General features: G+C 44.9%; 1 protein-coding gene across 1 annotated transcript; it reads right to left on the bottom strand.

The window, feature by feature from the left end:
* Positions 1 to 1,272: 1,272 nt before the first annotated feature.
* Positions 1,273 to 2,007, bottom strand: LOC136518340 (uncharacterized). Its single transcript, XM_066511992.1, has one exon. The coding sequence runs from the start codon at positions 1,861 to 1,863 to the stop codon at positions 1,618 to 1,620; it is 246 nt and encodes an 81-aa protein (XP_066368089.1). The 5' UTR covers positions 1,864 to 2,007; the 3' UTR covers positions 1,273 to 1,617.
* Between the last annotated feature and the right edge of the window lie 1,883 nt (positions 2,008 to 3,890).

Below are 3,890 nucleotides of genomic sequence, written 5' to 3'. Positions count from 1 at the left end.
AGGCCAGTTTGAGTTCAGAGGGTAAACTTTAGTCCTTCACTTTTAGCCTTTAGAAAAAAAAAAACAAACGGGCTAAGAGGGAAGGACTAATTTTTAGCCCTTATTAGTCTATTTATCCCTCAAAGTGAACTAAAGAAGGCTAAAAGTGCTTTTACTCTTTTTTTCTCTCCTCAATCTTTCACCTTTTAGTTATCTTTTAGCACCTAGATCTAAACATCCATCTTAGACTATGTTCTTTTTTTTAAAAAAAACTTTCTTTGTCCTCTTCTCGCTATCAATTTAAAGGGGCCGTTGGGACGCCCTAATAGCCAGAGTCATCGGGCCATACCAAACCGGGCCTTCGACGACGTCTTCTTTTCCAGGTTATCCATACAACATGATTAGAACAACTCTCCTAAAAAAGAAGATTAGAACAACTCAGCTAGTATTGTGGATACAGACTGAATGATGACAAATCACCTTTAGACAGATTTCAATGGAGAGCCATCTCCCCTGCCAAAAAGGAAAAAAATATATTGAGGATGAATGACTTTCTTACGCTAGTGGTGGACAACGATCGCGAGAGCGACTCTGCAACTCTGAATGACCAAATGCAGAGAACGGCATGGTCACTAAACTGCTTGGAGTATTAGTCTGTTCGCTTGGCTGAAAGTACTATTGATTGATTTATCGTGAGAGAAAAATACTATTCGTTGGCTGAAAAAATACGACTTATATCATGAAACTACGACAAAGTTTAAGCAGACTCTGTTCTGTTAGAATAATTCAGTAGATGCGTCGTTTGCTCCATGATCAGTACTACTACGGCTATGTCTATGAGAGTGTTCGGCTACCATTATAAGTTAGCTTATAATTTATAATATAATATTTTTTTCTCTAAACAAATTAGCCGTATAAATCAGTCATTTTACGGGCAGCCGGCCAGACCCTATGTGTCTGCATACTGGTTACTAGGAACATGTAGGCATGCCACGGGTGACAACGGACTATTGTTGGGGAACTTGCTGACTCATCGTTATCGCCTACAAAGATAAACATTGGAATCCCTCACAAACAGAGAAACCAACAAAAGCATTGCAATCCTCCCATTCCTTCTTTGCTGTCTGCTTCAGTTACGGATCTGAGTTAGCTGCGAAATACTAATTTTGCTTGGTAACTGCATCTCATCAGAAGGCATATAAGAGACATTTGTCCTCAAATTCGCAGTCCAGAGCAGGGACTGAACTACTGAAGTGAGTGCGAGTCAGAGCAGTGGAGAGCAGGAGACGCAACTGAATGAAAGCATCGATTCTGGAAACTAATAAATCAGTTCATCCAAGAACCGGATTGAGGCGAGGCCCCCCGAACATGAGCAAATTACTACTAGCGAAGAACAGATGAGATGATATCTACAGACCCTGCATGGCCCGTGGATCGCCCAGGGGATGTGTGCTCTGTGGCAGTAGCAGCTACATACTCGCGAGCACGACACCTAAACCCCACATGATCATGATTATTCAACACGAGAATCGAACTGAGACTGAAATCAAACTTGTACTGTAAAAGGACTTGTTGGTTCTTGCTGGCGATGAGGCAATCAACGGGGCCGGGCAGGCGGGCGGGCCGAGTCGGCGAGGCCTACTCGTCGTCCTTCTTGGCGGCGGCGCCTCCCTTGCCTGCTGCGCGGCCGCCGTTGCTGTTGCCGTTCTTGGAGGAGATGAGGCCGAGGTCCTCGTCGGCGTAGCCGTCGGCGCCCTCCCAGGTGAACTTGCCGCCGCGGCCGCCCTTCTTGGGGTCGCCGCTCATCCCGGTGGCCGACTTGCGGTCGCTGCGGTAGTCCGCGGGCGCCTTGCGCGGGTTCCGGCTCTTCTTGCCGCCGTCCATCGTCGCTGCTTGGTTGATTGCTGGCTAATGCTGCTGCAACGAGAGGATGAAGATGGGATGGGATTGCAAATGGAAACTGGATGGAGCGCTGCTTGTTTTGGGGATCGGGTTTTGGGAGGGCTTTATTTATAGACGGAGAAAGCAGGAATGTGGGAGGGGAGCAGTTGCCCGGTCAAGATGCTGATAAAACCCACCACACCCAGCAACGTGCAGTAGCAGAAGATAAAATTTGCTGATCTTTTATTTGGTCATCAAATCAAAGTACGCAGAGAAAAAGAGATAGGAGGAGCTGCTTCCTTTTTTTTTTTGAGGAAAAGGAGCTGCTTCCTTTGCCTTTTGATTTTGGCGGTGTGCTTGGATTAATAGATGCTTGGTCTAGTTCAATTTTATTTTATTTTATTTTTATTTGATGTCGTGAGCCAGAAACAGGAGAAGAGCAAGCTCAACAAGAGAAGAAAAGGCTAATTCTAATGCCACAATCTTACATGCTGAGTTTTAATGGTGTTGCGCCAAACATAAATGGTTTGCAACCATAAATGTATTTTCTTTTTATAGTAGCCCGTTAGTCCGTACCATGATGTTCCATGTCTCATTGGGCAGGCACCGGGACCGCATAGGGTTTCCAAATAGAAGGAACTTGAGTGAGCTTCGTTAATTAAGCGAGAATTCTAAACAAGATCAATGGTGCGCTCAACCATTTGGTTTTTCTTGAATGGGTTACCAATGAAAAAGGGGTAAGCCAAAATGAATGAAATCAAATCAAATTTCTCTCTCTCTCTCTCTCTCCATTTTGCAGTCTTGTGTTTGTTGAATTAAGGCCTGGTTTAGATTGCAAATTTTTACAATCTGGACACTGTAGCATGTTTCGTTTGTATTTGACAAACTTTGTCCGATCATGGACTAACTAGGCTCAAAAGATTCGTCACGTGATTTACAACCAAACTGTGCAATTAGTTATTTTTTTTACCTACATTTAATACTCCATACATACGTCCAAAAATTAATGTGATGGAGAGAGAGTAAAAAAACTGAAACTTTGAGGTCATCTAAACAAGGCCTAAAAGAAAGGGGTGGGGATCCCTGTTACTTGGGGTTGGGGCTTACGGACGCTGGAGGTCGGCCTTTTGTGGTCGCACTCACAGGTCACAGTCCCTATCACCTTACTTGGGCCTTACGAAGGCTAATACTACTAATCAGTGTTTTACTTGAAAGCGTGGTGTGATAAGTTTGACTTTGATGCACGGTTCGGTTCAACAATTGGACCAATGTTTGCCACTACACGTGGACAAATCTTCTGGCGCTGAAGGAAATGTATTTGCAGTATTAGGCAAATCTCAATGGGAGTTTCATAGAGTTTTATAAACATTAAATATGCTGACATGGCACTGTACTAATGAAGAGAGATGATGAAAGTTTCATGGGAGTAGAGAGAGTTTCAGGGGATAAAACTCTTCTGCACTGTTTCCAAAATATAAGTGTGTTGGAAACTGGGTCATGAAACCTCCACTGAGACTGGCCTTAGCACCATGTCGTTGGGTTCGCCGTGTGCCTGTGGTTGGGATTGGGACTTGGGAGGAAACAGACGGGAAGGAGGCGCGAACCGGGAGCTTCCCACTCCCAGGCTCCCCAGCCCCCTACCCGGCTCAGGGACTCCCCGCACGAGGAGTGCACGGCGGAATCTAAGAACGGCCGCTGGTACGGAAATAAGATTGGGCTGGGGACATGGTTTTGTTAGAGGAACCGGCCGGTTTGCTGGTGACCGTGTCAGCCGTGGTCCGGACGGCATGGGGAAATGCCTGGGATAATGGGGTGTTTAGATCCGGCTACTAAAATTTAGGAGGTGTGTTGGGAAGATGTTGCATGGGGTATTCGGATACTAATAAAAAAATAAATTAGATAATCCGTCAGTACTCCACGAGACGAGTTTTTTAAGCATAATTAATCCGTCATTAGCATATGTTTACTGTAGCAACATTGTCAAATCATTGACTAATTAGGCTCAAAAGATTCGTCTCGCAAATTAGTCG

Source organism: Miscanthus floridulus, chromosome 17 (assembly GCF_019320115.1).
Source record: "Miscanthus floridulus cultivar M001 chromosome 17, ASM1932011v1, whole genome shotgun sequence".
NCBI classification, from domain to species: Eukaryota; Viridiplantae; Streptophyta; class Magnoliopsida; order Poales; family Poaceae; genus Miscanthus; species Miscanthus floridulus.
Note: the sequence above shows the minus strand (reverse complement) of the source record. Positions and strands in the feature narration are given on the sequence as shown.

Bases quoted from the DNA above. Each gene is read 5' to 3' on its own strand.
- LOC136518340 (XM_066511992.1), bottom strand. From the start codon at position 1,863: ATGGACGGCGGCAAGAAGAGCCGGAACCCGCGCAAGGCGCCCGCGGAC.